At 39.7% G+C, this 20,517-nt stretch overlaps 1 protein-coding gene across 1 annotated transcript in view; it reads right to left on the bottom strand.

Annotated features, from left to right (window-relative positions):
* Positions 1 to 20,517, bottom strand: part of ncam1a (neural cell adhesion molecule 1a) — a 246,768-nt gene that overhangs the window by 160,051 nt on the left and 66,200 nt on the right. Inside the window, exon 10 of the mRNA XM_055148709.1 lies at positions 6,083 to 6,233. Coding sequence (XP_055004684.1) covers positions 6,083 to 6,233 — 151 coding nt within the window. The remainder of the gene's footprint in view (positions 1 to 6,082; positions 6,234 to 20,517) is intronic.

The following is a 20,517-nucleotide window of genomic DNA, read 5'->3' as shown; positions in this document are numbered from 1 at the left end:
GGTGTGTGAATGTGTGAATGGGTGAGTGGTTCCTTGTTGTAAAGCACTTTGGAGTGCCTTAAAGGTGGTAAAGCGCTACAGAAAAATGTGACCATTTACCAAGGTGCACTGTGTGACTTTTCTAGAGGATCATTTGCCACTGGCTTGTCTCCATGATGTTATAGTTTTGTCTAGATTATTATGGTTATACATCTAACTGATTACACTCATGGGTTATGATTTTATATTTTGAACAGGGATGTAACAATAACTGAAATATTGTGATCGTGTTCGTCAAAAATCTCAAAATAATATATTGTCCCATCACAATATATCAAATCACGGGTTTATTTGCTTGCATTCAAAAAAACAAACAGAGGGAACTACATAGACCATGATCCTTTGCGCAGTTTCAGTCCAATCTACATGTTGAAATAAAGGTTATTAAGCACTTTTAAATCTTAATTATTTGGATTATGAGGAGACAAAAGTAGCATAATTATTCACAATTTTGTTTGCCTACATAAAATATCGCAATAAACATCGTACCGTGAGATCTTGAAAATAACGTATCAAGAGAATACACGCATCGAGAATCTCGGATTTCCAGTCATTGCATAATACATACTGGGAAGGATTTTCCGAAAAAGTGAGCATCAAACTGTCACGTTTGTTTTCCCAGTGGGATGAGTCTATTGACAAAGCCGATATTTTCAAGTCTTTTGAACCATATCACTTTTGTTTCTGGTTCTGATATTGTCATATTTTAGTTTTGGGATTCGGACATCATAACTGTGTGGTTGTTGGATCCTAACAGCGGAAAACGGCTTGAGAAATTTGTTTGCGAACTCCATAAATGCAAAAGGGAATCAGATGTGTGTGACTCAAACCTCTGTTCAAACTGTTTCTCTTCCCAACGGAATTGAAAAATAGTGAAAGGTGAAGTCGATGGGCAATACTGATGCACAGGAAGGACCAAAAAGGAAACCTTTGGCTGCTTAAGAAATCATCCCGAGTTTGCAGCGAACATTTTATATGTGGAGCGACAACAAAGTGGGATCCCGTTTGTTAAGCGAGAGGTGCAGAAGACAAACAGGCTGAGCTGCACTTTCTTGTTCTTGTGGTTTTACAGCAACATTAAGTCTTGGTCTCTTTGCAGTGGAAGGTGTTTCTTGGTGAACAGCTGGTGTCTTTTGCTTTGGCGTTGACTTTTTAAATTCGTAACCGAGGTTGAGCGAGGGATCGGGATTTTGCTTTGATGGCGCTCCACAAACAAAATGTTCGCTGCAAACTCGGGATGATTTAGGCAGTCAAAGATTACCTTTTTCGTCCATCACCTTCGCCTTTCACTATTTTTCAATTCCGTTGGGAAGGGAAACAGTTTGAACGGAGGTTTGCAGTCACACAGATAATGACTCACACTGATTCCCTTTTGCATTTATGGAGTTCGCAAACAAATTTCTCAAGCCGTTTTCCACGGTTAGGATCCAACAACCACACAATTACGATGTCCGAATCCCAAAACTAAAATATGGCAATATCAGAACCAGAAACAAAAGCGATGTGGTTCAAAAGACTTGAAAAGATCGGCTTTGACAATAGACTCATCCCACTGGGAAAACAAACATGGCGGTTTGATGCTCCCTTTTTCTAAAAATCCTTCTCAGTATGCATTGCGCAGTGACCGGAAGTCTGAGATTCTTGATGCGTGTATTGAATATTGTTACAGTCCTAATTTTGAACATTTTAAATCACTAAAAGATCAAATTAAAGAGATAAGTCTGCTGTCTTCCGGATAAATATTACTCAGACATGCATGAATCTCGGTAAATAGAGCTTTGAGTGTTTCAATAAGAGGGTAACACAACTCTTCAAGGAAACCTAGTATGATACAAAATAGATTTTTATATCTTGTAACCATGTTGCAGTTGTTCCTTTCTCATTTGGAGGTTGCATTTACAGTGATTCATTCATATTTGACTCATCTTTATTCTCCTGTGTTCAATGACGTCACCGCTACACTGGACTCTGCAATTTTCCAAACACAGAAATCAGCGTCCGCTTTTCATTTATTAGGTCGTTTTTGATGAATAATGTGATTTAAAATGTCCAAAACACTACTCAATCATCACTTGTGTCATAGAACATAAAAATACATCAGACACAAGCACAATATGTCGTGTTTAAAAGTAATTTGCGTAAAACGTCTCCTTTAAAATCATAATCACGGTACCACGGTAGATAATATTGCCAGAATCAGCCTTCCAGTCACTGTTAAATGTTAATCACAGCCCAGTCGTTGTAATATTGGAGGTTGTTGATGAGAGATGGACCCGTGCTTGGTGCTTTGCCAGTCCTCTGCTGTGGCACTGTGATCACTGTGAGGGCCTTCATTGCTTTAGATGCTGTGCAAATCAATACAAGCTCCAATATCAAAGAGAGGCCTCCGCTTGACTACTCAGAAAAGAGACCATTTCAAAGTTGGGTTTTGAAAGCCTGTCTCGTACAAAGATCTGTAATAGTTATGCACAACTTTCAAATATTTGATTTAAGTGTGTGTTTTTTTTTACTAAAACTATTCAAAAATTGGTCAATTCACACTGAATAAAGGTCTGAAGCAGGCTGCATTTGAAGTTTGTTCTGTTTATTTTCTGTAATAAAGTTAAATCTGTCATGCCTCTGTACACATGGATTTAAATTGTGACATTTTGTGATCTATACAGTGTGTTATCATGTTTCCTCCTCAAAAACAGACCTCGAGTTGTGTTTGTTTGTTTCATTCACACGTTTAACACACAAATCCTGCATATTTAGGCTGAGTTCTTCTTTCAGTCTCAAAGAAAATACTCTGTTCCACCCTGTGATGTCATGTGGTACGACAAGAAGCACTCCTGTGTTTTTAAACTTCATACTCATGTTTTAGTCAAGATCGCACTCATCGAGACCAAGACCAGTCCGAGACCACAGGGTCCCAAGACCAAGACAAGGCCAAGACCTCTGAGGGCGGAGACCGAGACAAGACCGAGATTTATAAAGGTTGAGACTGAGACAAGACCAAGACCAAATCAAGACCATCATTGTAGTATTCAACATTTACTTGTATTTTGCAATTATTTTGCCTCAACCAGGTCTAAACCAGGTCTAAATCAGGTCTAAACCATAAACCAGGTCTAAACCAGGTCTAAACCAGGTCTAAACCAGGTCTAAACCAGGACTAAACCAGGTCTAAATCAGGACTAAACCAAGACTAAACCAGGTTTAAACCAGGTTTAAACCAGGATCTAAACCAGATCTAAACCAGGACTAAACCATGACTATATCAATGTTTTTTTATAAATCTATCTCCATTTTATCACTTGTCAAGTGTCAGACCTCAAGACTGAGACCCGACACCATGACAAGACCGACACTTTTAAAGGTTGAGACCGAGACAAGACCGAGACAAGACCAAGACCACAGCCTATCGGGACCAAATCCAGGCCATCTTTGTCATTTTCGACATTTATTTGTATTCCACTGTTATTTTGGTACATATATATCGACATTTTTATAAATCTATCTCTATTTTACCACTGGTCAAGTGTCACACCTCAAAACCGAGAGAAGACGGAGTCCGAGCGTGGTTGAGTCCAAGACCAAGACCGTAAAAAATGGTCTTGAGGCTAAGACCGGTCTTGAGTACTACAACACTACTTCACTCAGCTTCACTAGAATCATTTGGACAATTTCAGCCCTGGAATTGCAAATCTCTACTGAACTGAAGGTAAAAGGAGCTGTTAACATGAAAACTACCGATTCATGAGATCACAAGGTGGAACAGATCATTCTGAGCTTTGAAAATGTAGACAGACTAATAATAAAGAATTATTCAAACATGCGTGAATGAAACAAAACAACTCCAGGTCTGTTTTAGAGGAGGGAACAGTATTCTAACACGCCTTAAAGCTCACAAGAGGCAATTTTGCGTAATGTAAAACCTTTAAAATCAGCTTTTAGGGGCAAAATGAGACTTATATGTACAGTCTGCATATAATGATAAAGTGTTTTTTTATCTCTTGTAAACCAGGATGTAAAACCGGTGAGCTGTTAGCATGTGAGCTGTTGTTAACATTCAAGGTCTCTGAGCTTTGAGAGTTGTGAAAAGCGCTCATGAATAATTAGGATGTGATGAAAGTGAGAAAAACTTTGGATCTGTGCGAACATTTCAAAATCGACTAGCTCTGTATTTGCATGATTTTAAGATTTAAGTCAAAATAATAAATAAATAAGGCACAGTTTTTATTTAAAAAGAGGATATTGGACTTATGAGGGTAATTACTTGTTAATACATAACATTTAGCTTGCCATGTCACCTTTAACTGTTCTGAAAATGCTGTATTTGTTTCCGTTTTGACTCCGTTGTTCTACTCGGGCACTTCAGAGACTAAATAGGGCTAAATATGAAATGTTAACTCTTTCCACTCATGTTATGGTTTGGTATTATAGTTTTTTAACATTCAAAATACTTGTCAATGCATTTATTGTCGTCTCTCTTAAACAAAAGGCGCATATGTTCGGAAATAATCACAATAGTCTAATGAGAACTTAACAGAACGCTGTAGCTGCCTGAAAGAGATATTAAAATTCCATGACTTTTCCAAAACGTTCATTGAATTTACAAATTTCCATCACTTTTCAAGGATTTCCATGACCGTGGGAACCCTGAACATGTTTTAACTCTTTCCCCCTTGGACGCCGACTAGGAACAACCCAGACATACATGACTAGAGCTCCGAATAGAGCATAACTGCATAAAAGAAAACACATTTCCACGAGTGATTATAAATGATTTTCACACTCATGAACTTGATTGAACCACAGATATATTTAGTATCTCTGGAAACCTTAGACTCTGAACTCTTCATTTATGGATGTTTAAATGTGATTTAACTCATTTACAGGTTTATAACAGCTCACTGAAAAAGAGAGTTTACCTGGTCAGGTGCAAAATCGAAAACAAAAAACTACATTCAGCATCTGGTATATGCATGTTTTGAGTACTATATTGATAAAAACAAAATAAAAATATACTTTGTCAAAGTATTTAAATAGATTTCATATCACCAGATACAGTATAGCCAAGTGTTCACCTGTTTTTACCTGTTGTTCACCTGTGTGGACCTAATTTGTTTTTTTCCATTTAACTTATTCAACTCATTTAGCTTATTCTAATATAATAATATAATAATAAAATAATATAATAATATAATAATATAACTCTTCCTCATCAGTGGGCGCCCAATATTTGTCATCTTGTTTACTTTCTCATGCGCAGAGCTCCGCATAAGCATTTGTTGCTGTAGCAATTCGGTCATACATCGCACCTTGGAAAAAAAGACTGAAATATTTTAAAGGACTCGCCTGAGCAACATCCAGATTTCAGGGCAATTTTGGTTCATAATCGAGTATAAAGTCCCAGATAGTTTGTGTGGATATCGCAAGACTTCATACAGACGCATCACCGACATTCTCGCCTTCGTAAGTTTCACTCTCCGAAAGTGGCTATCGCTGTTTTCCACTTTATAATCAAATTCATCATCACTTTGAAATCCATAAAAGTCACTTTCTCTACACTTATCCATAAAACACGCCCGCTCCTCATTATTTCTAAAACTGTACGCCGCAATCTTTCCATTGCTCGTGTTTCGTGTTTTGTTTTTTCCAGAAACTACAATCGTCACTACTTCGATTATCTTCGGAAAAATCGGGGAAAACACGTCCTGGAATCCTACTGGTCAGCCTAATATGGGTTGTTGGGTTGTAGTGTCCCCCACCTATCACAGCCTCTGTTTACATGTGAAAAACCGAGCCGTTTCTATTGGTCGTCAAATCACGTCTTTAGTGATGCAGCAGAGGTGTCAAAACACATCATTAAGGAAACAAGGGGAGTCGTCAAATGTCGTCTTCATGGGGGAAAGAATTAACATGTGCCACTTAGTGAAAATCTTTGGACACCGCTGGTCTGAATGGCGTTTGTGTTCATCTAGTATTTACAATAACCAACACAAAGCTCAAATTTGCTACGTAATTGGCCAATAGCTTAAAGCAGAAGTTTTATACTCACATCGCACTTCCAGGCTCACGGTCTGGCTGTCCTCGCCGATGGAGTTGCTGGCGGTGCACAGGTACTGACCAGCGTAGGTGAACTGAACGTTCTTCAGGGTGAGGGAGGAGACGCGGGCATGGCTCCTCACCACGATGTTACGATCCAAACTCTACCCGAAAAAACAAAACCACAAAAACATTCACAATTACACACATAGAAGACATTTTTGTAACATTATTAGTATCTGTGTTAGCCTCCTTCAGCTATTTGGAACAAGGATAAATACCGATGAAAGGTTATTTGTGAAGGACTGAAGAAAACGTTATGTTGGTGATTTTGGTTGACTGACGGGCGATTGACCTGCGGAACAATGAGTAATTTTCTGAATATGAGATTTAGGAAGGCACAATGGCTGGAAAAGGACAAAAAAGCAGAAACAATACGCTTTGAAGGTTATTTGGGTTATTGTGATGAAAATTCAGACGCTATTGTGGTGTTAAAAGGGGTTTAATCTGCAATAATACAGTATGCAAGACACACGACTCTGTTCAGCACATAATTAAGGCTTACACATTTGATGGTGGCGATGGAGAAAGAAACTGTTTTTGTTCAACAAATTTCGAATGCATCTTATTGGCTACAAGAGCTATGGTCCACTGAAGAAACTGTAGATCATGTCCTGCACGTTGACTAATTAACTAAAAGGAGTTATGGCACCGTAAAAAAGCTCAAAATTATATTATTAACTCTCCATTCACTCCCAAAACTCCGACTCACTCAAGCTAAGCATTTTTCTTTTTCTTGTGGTCCACAATTTATTCTCATAATCTTAATAATGCAACTGTCAATCAACAATAGTCGGATATTAGAGCCAAAGGAATGACATTTCCATGAAAACAAGCCAAAGCAGGCACTCCTGCAGGCAAAGTAATTGTCAGGTTTGTGGAAATGTAAGTCTTGTAATTTCAGTTTCACAATCTTCAACTCCATCTCCACCACAGCAGCAGACCGAGCCTCCTCCTCAGCCTATTCTTCAGTACACCATTCACAGCAGAGATCTAAGGCTATGTTCAGACGGCAGGGCTTAATGCTCAATTCGGATTTTTTTGGTGGTCCTTCAAATTTCCAATTAAATGTGACTTGTATGTGATCTCCAGTGTGAACATTAAATGCTCCAAAAGTGTCCCGCATGCAGCGAGCGTGCTTAGTGTTTACAGAAAATGCCTAAACGCTGGGCTCCCAAAATACAGTCCAGTTCTTTATAAAATGGACAGGTTACACATCCACGGCTGCTTTGTTTGTTTGAGTCTTTAGCCTCCTTGTATTTGGCTTGCAGGCTCTTTATTTTTCGTTGACACTGGAGCCAGGACCGCCTGTAGCTGCGCTCGGCCATTTCTTTGGCAATCATTTCAAAAACTGTCCAGTTCTGATAAGACCCCTCCAATTTAAGCCTCAAACCCCATGAAAAAACGAAAAAAGCGCCACAATCCAGAGCGCCCTATACACAAATCTACTCGGGTGTCCCAGCACGACTTCAGTAAATTACAAAGCCGCACCACCCACAGCACACGCAAACCTGCACGGAGCAGACAGCGACCGAACCAAAAAAGCGAGTGCAATGTGCCACTTTTAGACACAACTGAACAACTGAGTCACTGTGAACACGCCGACAATCCAGCGGTTCCAGACAGCACCCTCCCTACACGCCACAACTGAACAAAGCCCAGAGTCACCAGTGAATGCCACAAACAAACAAACCACTCACCCATCCAACTGTTTAAAGTCCGGCGCGGTTTATTTGTGAAAAAAAAAATTGAAAATAGACCATTTAATGACAGTGCGCCTTATAATCCAGAGTGTCCTATAGTGTGGAAAATACGGTAAATACAGCGATCCTTCCAAATATTAATGAACTCACTAACCTCGCTTTGACTAGACTCCGATTCTGACGTGTAGGTGGGATGAATATGACCTGACCGTTCAAACTGAAGTCGCATGTCAAAAAATTGGATATGTATCGGTTTTAGGAGCACATATCCAATTGGACTGGGTCACATTTGAAAAAAATTTGATCTGTGTCATTCAGACTGTTATTAAAAGATCAGATACAGGAGCACAGGGGTGAAATAATCTGATTTGGGTCACTTCAGGGTGTAGTCTGAACGCCTGAACTAATGACTGCCTCTTCCTAGTCATGGTTAAACGAAGAAGCCTCATAAACTAACACTAAGTGAAATAGTAGTTGCCTGATCGATGAAGAATTATCTTCCTGCAGCTCTCACACACTTTCAGTCTCTTTATTACACTTACACTCATTTTGAATTCTAAGTTTACACACAAATGAACCCAGCACACAGCTTTAACACGTGGAATAGCAGCCACGGTATGAATATGCATTTTCCACTGTGTTCTTCTCTGCGCCTCGGTAAAGATGTACGCTTTTAAATATTCATCAGGAACAGGTGCAAAAACCTACTTCACTTGTTTGTGAGAAGGTAACTTCCTGTTCTCACCTTTGCAAGTTTGAAAAATGCAAATGATACATCAGGTTTTTTTTTACTGCCTATCTCTGTTCACATGATCGAAATAGATGTTGTAGATGTGTTAACTGTTAAAGCTACAGTATAGAACTTTCTAGAGGAGGTATGGCATGATTTAATGAGTGTGTTTACATGCACATCAGTATCCCGGTTATGATCGGGTTTTTTGAGGATCCAGGTTTCAGTATCCTAGTTATCAGAAACCAGGATACTGTAGCTGATATATTCTGATAGTAACCGGGATACTGTGGCATGTAGACGCAGTATTCCGGTTACTGCAGCATGAAGTTGAGTGCACACGTGTCCAAAAAACAAACACTTTTCAGTCTTTTCATCACAACAGTAGCCAAAATAAATTAAGTGACCAACATAAATAAAGTGACCATCATAAATAAAGTGTGTGAAGTGACTGTTAAATAAAGAACTGCACTAAACTTGCACACGTACAAACTCGGGGTGACGTGTGCTTTCAGGCTGTGGCTCCCAAATTATGGAATGCCTCGCCCCTAGCCCTACGTGAGGCAGACTCTATAGACTCTTTTAAAAAGCATCTCAAGACGCTGTTATTTAGACAGGCTTTTAGTTGACTGTGTCTGTAATTCCTCTGTTCTGCACTTGTATGACCTGCATACGTCTGATCTCCGAAAAGTTAAACATGAACCATCTCCAACGCGATATACACACAGAACAGACTCACTATCATCAGCACCTCCTGTCACAGTAAGAACACTCATATTCCACTGAGTCGTGTCCTTTAGTCCGACAGAAGCTGAACCGCATCAGCGCACAAGGAGCGAGCTGTTTTTTTCAGTGCTTATAGTTTATGGAAATGAGCCATGTGGTTTTAAGTTTTGATTCTGTAAAACGTAAACAAATGTGTCAAAGCTGCATTAAACACATTATAATCTCAAATGGGCTGATGTGGCTCTATAGTGGTTTTGGTTTATATGTTGTAAAGTTGAGTTTATTTATGCAGGAGATTTTAATGAAGAATCTGCTGCAGTGTAGAACTTGTACAATAGTGTTTGGAAACATTCGGTTTGATCTGTGCAGTGGATCATAGCTCCTTATCGCCGGTTAGGAATGTCCCGAGCTTCCTATGCCTAAAGGAGCTGATGGTTGTTTGTATTTTTTCTGGTTTATTAAGTATATTATTTTTGCACTTGTGCATTTTCAGACTGTGTCAAGAAACCGGGATACTCCATTTGATCATGTACACAGGGATTTGAGCGTCCTGGCTTCTCAGTACGCATGTATACGCAGTATCCAGAATACTGCCATAACCAGGATACTGATGTGCCATACTTTGAGACATTCTACATGAAGATAAATATGTTTTGTGCCATGTTGAGGAAGACTGTAGTCAAAGGAACATTTCCATGGAAACAACCAGTAAGAGACCCTCCTCCAGGTCAAATAAGAGTCAGAATTGTTGAGATGCAAGTCCACTCACGGCAAGGATGCGTGTTTTTCTATGTTCTTCAGCACAATAAAAACATCCAAAAAGTAAAAACAAAAAAATATGCTTTTGTCCAAGTCTAAAAAGTTACAAATAGTCACTTCAATTACAATGGAAGACTAAAGATTTTCCACTTTTGATCGTCTTTCCTCAGACGTATCCATTCCAAAAGCTCATTAAATTCCAGATACAGTTTGCAGAGGTTAGTTTAATTTCAGCAGAATTATGTAGAAAATTAAAAAGAGAAAAATATAAAATTCATTTGTTTATTACCCATCAGCACCTTGAGATTCATTTAGCAGTGGTCATTCATTACACAGGGAGAGGAGATGAAAGTGATTAAACAGCACTCCAAACGACGAGTGGCTGTCCAATGCCATTATTTGTGCAGAGAAATCAGTGACAGTTAATATTAAAGTTAATTGTGAAAATACCAAAGGGGTTGGGTGTCAAAATTTCCAAGGCTGTTTGCTTTTCGAAACTAAAAAGGCATAAAGAAAGAGAAATATAATGTTTTTCTCTCAGAAGTTGGAAACGTGGGGTTGTTTTTAATGATTGTAAAGCACTTTTTATTTTGTTTTCTTCTTTTTTAATATGAAACATGGTTTATAAATGAAGTTAGACTGATTGATTCTTAGTAATAATCTATAACATACAGAGATACGGAGCTGGGGACGACAGTGGTCTAGTGTTTAGAGTAGTGCACCCCCTCGTTGTGTCCTTAGGCAAGACACTTCACATTCCACCTTGCTATAGTATGACTTTTGCATGCGAGTGTTAATGGTGATGCAGATTGGCTCCCTCGCTTCTGTCAGCCTGTCCCAGGGCAGCTGTGACTACAATAGCAGTTTACCAAAACCAGGTGTCTCAGGCTCAAGTACATTTTAGTAACATATATAGTACATATATAGGCCGCACCTGAATATAAGCTGCAGGTGTCCACGTCTTCAAGAACGTTTTCAAGTTTGCGCCGTTTGCTTTCATCACCTCTTTTGTCACCTTTTTGCATTTAGTCAGTTCGTCACGCTGCTGTCGCCAAAGTCTCACTCTCGACTCACTGATGCCGAGCTCAAGTGCAGCGACTCTTTTAGTTTAGAACTGTCACTTGTTGTTTTTTTTCATTGTTAAATTTGTGGTGTCACCTGCCTGGGGACTACAGATGGAAATGAGCATTCTTGCTGTAATCTGGCACATTTGCACTGCAGTGTTGTAGATATTCATTAATATGCACTGCCCCTATTAAATAAATAAAAATAAATAAACTATTATTAATAAACAATTGTTTTGTATCATGTTTTTGCAAATTTACAGAGAATTGTAGTGTGGGAGCATGGATGACGTAGGTTTGCGGGCTGAGGATTGGACAGAATCTTAAATCTAACCATAAGGAGGGTTTGAATGGTACCAGGGAGAGATCACTATATTACTCAAACATGCATGGGTGATATCTAAAACCTCTTCAGATATGTTTTTTGATGAGGGAAACAATATTTATTAGACTAAAACGTAATAAAAGTTGATTTTGTAATACATGTCTGGGAATTTTGCCTTGAAATTGAACCATAGCAACCCAGAAAACATTTTGTTGACTTGCTATCATCCAATCTTTCTGGCCTTACATCTACTATGACTCAAAGTTTTCCTTCTGTGCCCACTTTTGTTTAGCATTCCTTCGCCCTTCACAAAAGCTAAACTGATCAGATGAGGTGAAAGACAGAGGCGAAGGTGTAGAGGCTAAGTCGATTAGCGTGTCTCGGCAGCGGCTCCGCAGACGGGCTAATAGCTGCTGGAACGAATTGTGCGTTGAAACTTGTTTACATTTGCGCCATACATTCCCTTTATTAGCCTGTCTGCTGGCATTAGCGTCATTGCAGCGCCGGCTACGCGGAGAATTCCTGAGGCATCGTGAGACTTTAAACTAAAACTCAGAGGTGAAACTGTTCTTGCTTTACCTGTAGATTTTTAATGTCTTCAAGGTGAACTGTGTAACTTTTCACCTGCTTCTTTCTATGGAGATGTCGTTGCTCTGCCTGGAATGTTCCACGGTATGACATTAAACAGCTCTACGTTTACATTTATTCAATTACAGGTAGATTTAGAGCTGAAAAATACATAGAAAAACAGACATTCTGACTGTGAGCGGGGTTGTCTCTCCACAGATCTGACCTGTAACTTGGTCTGTTTTTTGTCTCCATGAAGATAGAAAGGTTTAATGCCATACTGCAAAACATTCCAGATGAAGCAGTAATACTTCCTAGCCAGACTGGCGCCACCTAGTGCCTCTGCTCAATTTCATTTCTCTCCAGCTACTAGATCAGGAATCGGAATACACTAGATGGTTCGCAAAAACCCGGAAGTGCAAGTTCGGGCACCAGCTAATCAGACATACATTCTGTGTTGGCAACAATTCCCGAGATCAAGAATTTAAAGCCAGAATAAAGAAAATGTTTGGTGAATTTTATCAAGGGGAAAGACATTATTGCCCTTCTTCCTGCAAGATTTGGTGTATTACATACGTCACGACCAAATAGCAGTGTTTGGTTAAATTAAAAAAAGTACTCGCCGACCGTCGAGTGAACAGATTCTAACACTGCGAAGTCAGGCGGTTTCTACGAAGTGAAACTAAGTAAAACCGGCTGATGAATCAGGGTAAATAATTCCACCAGAGAAGTAAAAAAATTCTAGCAAGGCTGGCGCCACCTAGTGCCTCCGCTCAAATTAATTTCTTTCCAGCGGCTAGGTCAGGAATCAAAATACACTAGACGGTGTGCAAGAACCCCGGAAGTTGTAGACCACACACCGGCCAATCAGTGAAGAGCTGTGAAGACATGACGTCAAACTCAAGCGCCTGTCCGGGTCCCTTTTGTGGTTCAGCACAACAGTAAACAAAGCGTCGAGATGGATGTAGATGAAGGCAGACATTCTGTGTGAAGTGCAAGTTCGGGCACCAGCCAATCAGCGAAGAGCGATACATTCTGTGTTGTCAACGATTCCCGAGATCGAGGATTTAAAGAAGGAACAAAGAGAATGTTTGGTGAATTTTATAAAGAGGAAATACATTACTGAACTTCTTCCGACAGGATTTGGCACATTACATACGTCACGACCAAATAGCAGTGATTGGTTAAATAAAAAAAGTACCCGCCTACCGTCGAGCAAACGAATCCCAATGCTGTGAGGTCAGACGGTTTCCACAAAGTGAACCTGGCTCATGAATCAGGCTAACAAAATGCACCTTGAAAAATAATGTAAAATGTACATATCGTTAGTTATGCCGTCATGTCACCTAAAAAGTAAACGTGAAAACTGGCCAAAATCCATTATAAACTAAAACTAAATGTTAAAATATTGTATAAAGTCAAAGGTACTGAAAATGTGATACTAATGGATACCATTTGAGCAGGTATTGATACTAAAAAGTCACATTCACAGGACAGAAATTGATCTTGAGCTGTATCAGAACAAGTATAAGAGCACATACTCGTATACGCCCATGGACCACGATGAACACTTTTTGAAATGCATAATCATATTCTCGCTCATTTCCCGTAATACACCTTCTGCGAGCTCGACAGATCTTGCGGGTACGACGGGCCAACATTAATAATAGATGGTACCTATGTCGCACAAGTTAGATCTGCACTACCAACTCTGTCCCCCACCAGGAAGCAGGAAGTCATCAGCTTTTTCTCTTAGCTGCCACCGGTTTTTATGAATATTTTAGTTGCCAAGGTGCTCCAGCGTTTATGTCCCATGAATAATTGAGCGGTATTTGTTGTATTGTGATTGTGTAAGACCGTCTCTGCCTCCACAGACCTGCAATACCTGACAAAGAACATCCCGGAACCAGTCGGCGCAGCATTAATCATAGCGTTGGCCAATGACACTGCACTATGCTATAGGGAGGTAAACAGAGATTAATATAGCAATATGACAGCGCTGAAAAACAAAGGGACAGCTGGAGGGATGCGGCGCGCTTAAAGGAGGAGTTCACTGTGCTTCCTTATGCCGTTATGAATTATTTTAGACACTTAAAATGGCATACTTTTCTTTTGCTGTCAGCGCACTATCTGTATTATTTTGAGCGGGTGTTTTTGATGATGCCCTCTGCTGGTTGCACGGGGGAGTGAGGCATTTTGAAATGACAGATTAGCAGCATGGTAAATAACAACTTAAAGGTTGTATGGAGGATTTTTTTGTTTGTTTCAAATGGTCAATGATAGATTATAGAGATGCAGTAGGCTTGTAATTATGATGACCAAAAAAAAGAGAATAAAAATTCATCAACTCTGGACGTGGTGGGGCTAAACATTTGCCAATAGATAACGACACTGCCTCGTTATCTGTTAGCTGATAGGCTCAGTCAATCTCCCTACGTTTCTAGCGTAACTGACTTGCCTGCGCGCTGCCGTTACGTGGTGCATTTACATACACCTGTCACGCAGTCCACAGACGCACAGACGCTGTTTACTCCACCAACACAACAGTTCTTAGCGGCTTTTTTTACCTATATCTTCCTCGCAGTTAGCACAAAGTTTGTTGCAATGGCAGACAAGAATCCAGGAGCAGTTCGAGGTAAAAGAAAGTCTGTTTTTGAGGTTGTTGAAAGAAGAAGACAAGGCTAAAAGCAGCGAAGCCAAACTAAGGTGATTCTTGGAGATTCATTCCAGCGATGGCGCAACTGAAGCAGACGCAGGGTCTAAAGACTGACGCACTGGTCGCCAAATTACTCCTGGACAGGTCACTTCTGCTTATTATGAAAACGTACTTTATTTCCAAGAGCTAGACAAACGTTTTTCAGGACACGAAAGCGATATCCTATGTCTGAAAACGTAATTTTCAATGCAAAGAAAGAGTCCGCTTGCAACTGCGTGTTGTAGCTAGTACATTCGCACTGAATCTCCGCGCACCCTTCTCTGCATCCCTTTCCTGCTCCTCTCCCCACCCCCCGTTCCGAAATGTCTGCTCTTCCCCCCGCTCCTCACTTCTCCGCCTGGCCTATCCAACACTGTAGTTGTTTACAAGTCATGTGCAGAGATGAGTACTTGTTTTCTAGAAACAAACCTGTTTCTGGCGTAAGGAGGAGGCGGGAGGAGGCGTTTGTACGTAGGGAGCTGTAGGGGAGGGGGGGTGATTTCACGCATGCGCAACATTTGAAAAAGGACAATTTCGTTCCTTGGAAAATCCTCTATACAACCTTTAATGCTGTTCTGATGTTTTGAAGGAAATTTAAACTAGAAAATTATTAAAATATAGCATTTCTTGCCAATTTGATAGTTTTTTTTCCAAATCTGTGAAGATTTTTAAAAAAGCTATAAAATTTTTGTATTTATTTTTACAATTTCGTGGTATTATCTCAGTGGTTAGTATTGTTATCTTGAAGTCCAAAGCCACAGGAGACCCTCATCCCATCAGCTTTGAAACTGAAATAATTGATAGGCCGTCAGTTTATGGGGTCCTTTGTTGTTATAGCAATTACAGTACTTTAAAATCATAATATTATATGTTTTGTTCATAGACTATATAAACTAGCTCTGCATTACAAATAGGAAGTGAGCGTGGGCGAGACATGGCTCCGTTAACTGTGGCTCCAATTCACTTTCTATTGATAAACCGTCCCTCCTCTCTCTGTAAGTGCTGCTTTAAGTCTCAACGTTTGAGTCTTAAAATGTTCGTATTAACCCCTCTTTACTAGTTCCAGGTGTTTTTATTTTGCTAGTTTGTCCGAAAATCGAGATATGAACAAGAATAAAAGTCCAATTAGGTGATTTTTTTCCTTGAGATCCGCTCTTACTAGCATTAGCAACAGGTTTTTATTGACAGCGTTGCTATCAGCCCGCATCATTTTGATTACTAAACTTTCTTTCATAAGAATGAACAAAATGTGAAATGTTAGATGGAGATGGAAACATCCACATCTTTATCTGGTGCAGCTTTGAGCACTGCGCTTTCTCTGCTCTGAATCACCATTTTCTTCAAGGAATTAATATCTTTATATCTTTAGTATCTCCATACACACTGTATAAAGATAATAAAGATATAAAGACAATGTAAGAGATAACTAAAGTCAACTGTTGTTCCTGAATTTCATTGTGATTGCTTAATTCTAGGGTTGTCCTGATCCGATCGCATGATCGGAAATCGGTGCCAATCACGTGACTGCGGACTTGATCCGGACTCGGCGGTTACATTTTGATCAGATAGCGGATAAATAATATACACATATAACACACAGCGCACACAGGATTTGTTCAGGGACGTCCAGTCAGCCCGACTGGGACTTCTGGGCCGTGCCGAGCTCGAGCGCTGTTACCTGTGGTTCTGTGGTCTGTGTACACACCTGTGCGGCCGATGGCGTCGTTGCACGGTGCTGTTTGTTTGCATGTTGCGCAATGGAGTTGGCATTTTTGGCTGGGAGGGTGGAAAAAGGGGCATGGAGCGTCTATTGAGCGGTGAGACTGATGTTGCGGTGCGTGGTCTGCTGTGGGTTTGTGGATGTGGTGGCGGTGCAGGGGGAGAGGCTGTGGAGCTTCTGTAATCTCGTTTTCATTTGGTAAGATTTTGTATTATTTGGATTTCATAGACAAGCCTAAATGTTTCAAATGTAAAGCACAGGCTTCCGTATAATATCAAATATACAAAGTGTAGATTGTGCAGAGTCGAGTCTCAGGTCTGATCTGATTCTGGTCTGGTTCCTGTTTTGTCCAGTTCATGAAGTTTACTAAGTTACACATTCCGAGACCAGACTGTGGTAAAAGTCAAGATTTTCAACAATAATGGTGAACGGACAGAAAAGTTAATAAAATTTAAAGCTTTGAACATTTAATTTTTCACACTCAGTTTAGCCCAAATACTACACATGAAATCAACACAATCTGATCCCCTCATACATCCTGGATCTTATTCTTTGCTCTTAGTCCATCTCATAATGTTTTATAGAAGTATCGGATCGGGACTCGGTATCGGCAGATACTCAAAATCAAAGGACTTGGACTCGGGGGCAAAAAAATGTGATTGGGACATCCCTACTTAAATCCACCTGCCACTTACTCAGAGCACAACCTTAAGGAACAGACTTGATGATCACACCACAATAATAACCAAAAATAAACCTCTTTATTTGAATCGTCGCGCTTCCTTTGATCAATTTTGAACATAATTGAAACCGTAACTGACCGCGATTTACCCGCTGCCTGTTGCGTTGCGTTTCTATATATAAACACACACACAGTTTTACTCTTCATATACGGCGTGGCCTCTTGTAGTCTTCAGTGCTACATCTCAGTTATCCTTTTGCTGCCAGGGACATAAGCAAATTAATTAGGGCTGTCATGTCCGCCATACCAATCATATTTCACCAGCGCTGCGCCGCCGGGCTTTGAAGGGCACGCGGTTACATAAGCTGTCAATATGTGGCATTCATACGCTCCCTAATTGAAACGAACAGTGTAGAATGTCATTACGTCCATTCAGTCAAGACATAAGTACTGCTTTTCATAATTGTACTTGAAGTTTTCGCAGTAATTCGGCTGCAGGATCCATACTGAAGCGTAATGGTAAGTGATTTAGCACTACTCGCGCCGTTAATGGTATTCAGAAAAGAGGGTAATGCGTTGGCGCTGGCGAACGTTTAAGTGCATCTTGAAAGTGCGTCTCAAAATTGTGAATAATTGGAAATCTGAAAAGGTCTTATTTTGTGCCACTGTGAGTCATGCAAATGTACATTTTCCAAACAGGATTTTTTTTAATTATATACACAACGTGACAGTCAAAAGTTTGGACACGACATCTCGTCTCATTCGATGTTTTGTTTCTTTTTACACTTTGACAAACTGTATTGATCCACAAGGGAAATGATTTGGACACAGTAACTTGCATCACAATATATTATAATAAAAAGCAAACATGTAAATAGTAGTAATAAATAAAAAAAATAAAAATAAAAAAATGCAAAAAAAATTGTAAAAAAAAAAAAAAATTGCAAAAAAAAAAGTAAAAAAAAAAAAAAAAATTGAAAAAAAAAAAAAAAATGTAAAAAAAAAAAAAAACAAAAAAAAACAAAAAAAACACGAGACTGATATCAAATAAGGCAGTGTTTCCCAAACTTTTTTTTTTAGGGGCCGATATTTTAAAAGTCACAAACCTTCGAGACCCAAGTCAAAAGACATTCGTAAATCAGAAAATAAATTTGTGACCATTATTGAACATTAATGAGTAAGGGTGTGCAAAAATACTGAAATATCGATATATTGTGTCATTTAATGTAATGATACAGTATCGATATTGTGGCCTGCTGTATCAAGAGTAGTTTTTGGTGTATTTTACTAAATCATTTTGTTACGGCGCTACAGTTTTGTTGTTTGTTTAGAGGAAGGAAACTTGTTCATGTGACACATTTGACATTTTCACTCTTCTGATGATTTTCACGTGATTTTGATGATTCTCTCAGGTGCTTATGTTATCTTTAGGTTTAGTCCTGGTTTAGTCTTGATTTTACTCCTGGTTTAGACCTGGTTAAGACCTGGTTTAGTCCTGGTTTAGACCTGGTTAAAATCTGCTTTTAATCCTGGTTTAGTCCTAGTTTAGTCCTGGTTTTAGTCCTGGTTTAGTCCGGGTTTATACCTGGTTCAAATCTGCTTTTATCCTGGTTTAGTCCTAGTTTAGTCCTGGTTTAGTCCTGGTTTTAGTCCTGGTTTTAGTCCTGGTTTAGTCCTGATTTAGTCCTGGTTTAGTCCTGGTTTTAGTCCTGGTTTAGTCCTGATTTAGACCTGGTTTTACTTCTGATTTTAGTCCTGCTTTGGTCCTGGTTTAGTCCTGATTTAGTCCTAGTTTAGTCCTGGTTTTAATAATGTTTTAGTCTTGGTTTAGTCCTGATTTTAGTCCTGGTTTAGTTCTGGACTAGTCCTGGTTTAGTCCTGGTTTTAATCCTGGTTTTAGTCTTGGTTTAGTCCTGATTTTAGTCCTGGTTTAGTCCTGGTTTTAATCCTGGTTTTAGTCTTGGTTTAGTCCTGATTTTAGGCCTGGTTTAGTCCTGGCATAGTTCTGGTCTAGTCCTGGTTTAAGTTCTGGTTTAAGTTCTGGTTTAGTCCTGGTTTAGTCCTGGTTTTAGTCCTGGTTTAGTCCTGGTTTAGTCCTGATTTTAGTCCTGGTTTAGACCTGATTTAGTCCTGATTTAGTCCTGGTTTAGTCCTGGTTTAGTCCTGGTTTAGACCTGGTTTAGACCAATTCACTTCTGTCATTTAAATGTGATTTTTTTTTAGTTTTGACATTTGCTCAAACGAGTCTAGACTTTTGTTTCTAGTTCAAGTCTGGATCAGTATCAGATTTCCAGCGCTTTAGAAACATATTTTGACCCTCGCTCGCCTCGTGCCTTTTTATTTTTAGCACAGCGACGGAGGATGAATGAATGATTTGTTCGTAGTTGAGTCGGAATTTTTCTCAAACTCCGGAGACGTCAGAGTGTCCCAGAGCAGAGAGCGGAGAGCCTTCATTAATCATCGCGCACGCCGATGACACTGCACTACGCCGCGGGACTGTCAACGCGCCGGGCGACAGCGAGAAACCAGCACCGCCGAACTGTGCAGCCATAGCAGAGAGGTAGCAACCCCCCATCACGGTGACAAGCGTGAGGAACAGGGAGGTGGGGCTCGCGTGTTTGGGTTACGTGGATCATCGAGGAGCGATCGCAGTTTGAGTTGATGCACTTGTCAAATCGGAAAAACTAAAATTAGAATGCGTGTGTGTGTATGTAGTAAAATGATTTCTGCAAATCAAATTTAAATAATCATAGTAATATTACATAAATAAAAAATAAAAAAGTTCTAAAATGCATTCTCGATTCTTGGATTAGTTTATCAGTTTTATTAGTTTACTCCTGGTTTGAGTCCTGGTTTACTCCTGGTTTTAGTTCTGATTTAGTCCTGGTTTAGACCTGGTTTAGTTCTGGTCTAGTCCTGGTCTAGTCCTGGTTTAAAATCTGGTTTAGTCCTGGTTTAGTCCTAATGTTGTCCTGGTTTAATACTGGTCTAGTCCTGGTTTAATCCTGGTTTAGTCCTGGTTTTAGACCTGGTTAAAGACGTGGTTTTAGTCCTGATTTTAGTCCTGGTTTAGTTCTGGTTTTAGGTTCTGGTTTAAGTTCTGGTTTAGTCCTGATTTTAGTCCGGGTTTAGACCTGGTTTCAGTCCTGTCTTTAGTCCTGGTTTACTCCTGATTTTAGTCCTGATTCAGTCCTGGTTTAGACCTGGTTTTAGTCCTAGTTTAGTCCTGGTTTACTCATGGTTTAAGTTCTGGTTTAGTCCTGATTTTAGACCTGGTTTAGACCTGGTTTAGTTCTGGTTTAGTCCTGGTTTAGACCTAGTTTAATTCTGGTTTAGTCCTGGTTTAGACCTGGTTTAGTTCTGGTTTAGTCCTGGTTTAGACCTGGTTTAGTTCTGGTTTATTTCTGGTTTAGACCT

The sequence above is a fragment of the Boleophthalmus pectinirostris genome, unplaced genomic scaffold (assembly GCF_026225935.1).
Source record: "Boleophthalmus pectinirostris isolate CB_2022bp ecotype Guang Dong unplaced genomic scaffold, ASM2622593v1 HiC_scaffold_12, whole genome shotgun sequence".
NCBI lineage: Eukaryota > Metazoa > Chordata > Actinopteri > Gobiiformes > Gobiidae > Boleophthalmus > Boleophthalmus pectinirostris.
This window is presented reverse-complemented; position numbering and strand designations above follow the sequence as displayed.